This window comes from Daktulosphaira vitifoliae, unplaced genomic scaffold (genome assembly GCF_025091365.1).
Source record: "Daktulosphaira vitifoliae isolate Bord-2020 unplaced genomic scaffold, ASM2509136v1 Scaffold_1798, whole genome shotgun sequence".
Classification (NCBI taxonomy): Eukaryota; Metazoa; Arthropoda; class Insecta; order Hemiptera; family Phylloxeridae; genus Daktulosphaira; species Daktulosphaira vitifoliae.
The window spans coordinates 1-1702 of NW_026101358.1; the positions used below are offsets into that span (position 1 = coordinate 1).

A 1702-nucleotide genomic window follows, 5' to 3' on the forward strand; every position below is an offset into this window, starting at 1 on the left:
TATGGTAAACTCTTGGTAATACAGATGTGCATATATCTAATAACCCGAGTAATCCAGTTTATTTTATATTTTTAATAACCAACTAAGTACTAAATCATAAATATGAGATCTTTAAAAGCAAGACATAAAGTATCAAGACTCAGATCTTGTTTTGTTGACTTTTTTTAAAATTTACAAATTTCATTTTTTAGTCTGATACTAAGAACTAAAAATTATGAAGTCTTGATGAACCGATAAAATATTCCATACATATATCTTTAAACATAATCTTTATACATAAATAGTTTTTAAATTTAAAATGTATTAAGCATTTATATTGATAATTAATATAAAAAATGAAAATATTAAAAGCACATGGGTTTCATATGAACCTCTTTTAATCTGGTGTTTCATTATTCATCAGTATTTATATAGTTAAAGTGAAATTATGATCTGAATCTGTCATATTACTTATATTATCTTTAAAGTTATCAAGACTAAAAATGTTTAATGTTTATTAGGTTTAAGCCCCTCACGTAGTAAATGTATAGAATCAATTTACAATCAACTTGAAGTTGAAAAATCAGATAGCTCTGCATTATTTGGCATTTGTCTTTTATACGCATTATCACAAAATTGTGGTGTTGCAAAACAGTTTTTTGAAGGCTTTTTGACACCTGTTGATATTGATGAAACCTCTAGTTTATTTGTACATGGTGATGAAAGAGAAAAGCTTATTGATAAATTAGTTAATATAATTGCAGTATCATCTGATTCCAGTAAGCTAATAGTAGACAAGGTAACTTACATAATTTAAACTGCATTTATATTTAATAGATTTAATTTTTTATAGAATGCAGTGTTCGATCAGTAACTTTAGAAATGGCTATTGAATTACTAAAAAAATTAACAATTAATGAAAACAAATTTTGTATATCAGATAAACATGTTGCAATCATTTATAATGCAAAAGAAAAAATTTTACCTATTCTTCGTCAGTTTTTTAAAGTAAACAGATTATTTATTTTAAAAAATAAATAAAGAATGATACCTTTTTACTCTTTGATATAAATTTTACATACTTTAAAAATAATAATTAAATTTCAAACTATAGAAAGAAGAAATGTTTTTGGAATTATTTGAAGATGAGTATAATGAAATGTTTAGAGAAAAATTAGATGTTCAACGATTAATGAGCGATTCAACATTATTACTACCTCCAGCTCTCTCACCTATGACAGGAATTCCTCTTTCTAAACGGTTACCATGTGGTGATGTATGCTTCTTTGTCATCATTCTTTTTATCTGAATTTGTTGTAGTATATTAAGAGCCATAATAGAAATTATAGTTGGTCTTTGAAGTATATTGTTATTCGTGTAAAAAAAAATTGTATATTAGAACTAACAAATTCATTTTGAAATTTTCGAATTTGTTTACTATTATCTGCAATAGTATTAGTTTCTAGTTATGCTAAAAACTTGAAAATTTCATTTTTTAAATCTTTATATCCTTCTTTATCAGCCATAAAAAAATTATAATAGGTTAAAGCGAAAAGAAGTCATAAGAAATATTTTAGCTTGATTTTTGTAGAATGATTCAAAATTAACTTAATCTAAAGATCTCAAGCTTTTTAAATACTTTTAAAATGTAACTTATTAAAGTTTCAAATAGAATTCTATTTTTTATAATTAATTAATTATTTAATTACCTGATTTTTACTAA

General features: G+C 23.6%; 1 protein-coding gene across 1 annotated transcript; it reads left to right on the forward strand.

Moving 5' to 3' along the window:
- The first annotated feature begins 497 nt into the window (after positions 1 to 497).
- Positions 498 to 1449, forward strand: LOC126909884 (protein CLEC16A homolog). Its single transcript, XM_050692296.1, has 3 exons — positions 498 to 758; positions 833 to 987; positions 1094 to 1449. The coding sequence occupies exons 2-3, from the start codon at positions 862 to 864 to the stop codon at positions 1286 to 1288; spliced, it is 321 nt and encodes a 106-aa protein (XP_050548253.1). The 5' UTR covers positions 498 to 758; positions 833 to 861; the 3' UTR covers positions 1289 to 1449.
- The last annotated feature ends 253 nt before the right edge of the window (positions 1450 to 1702 follow it).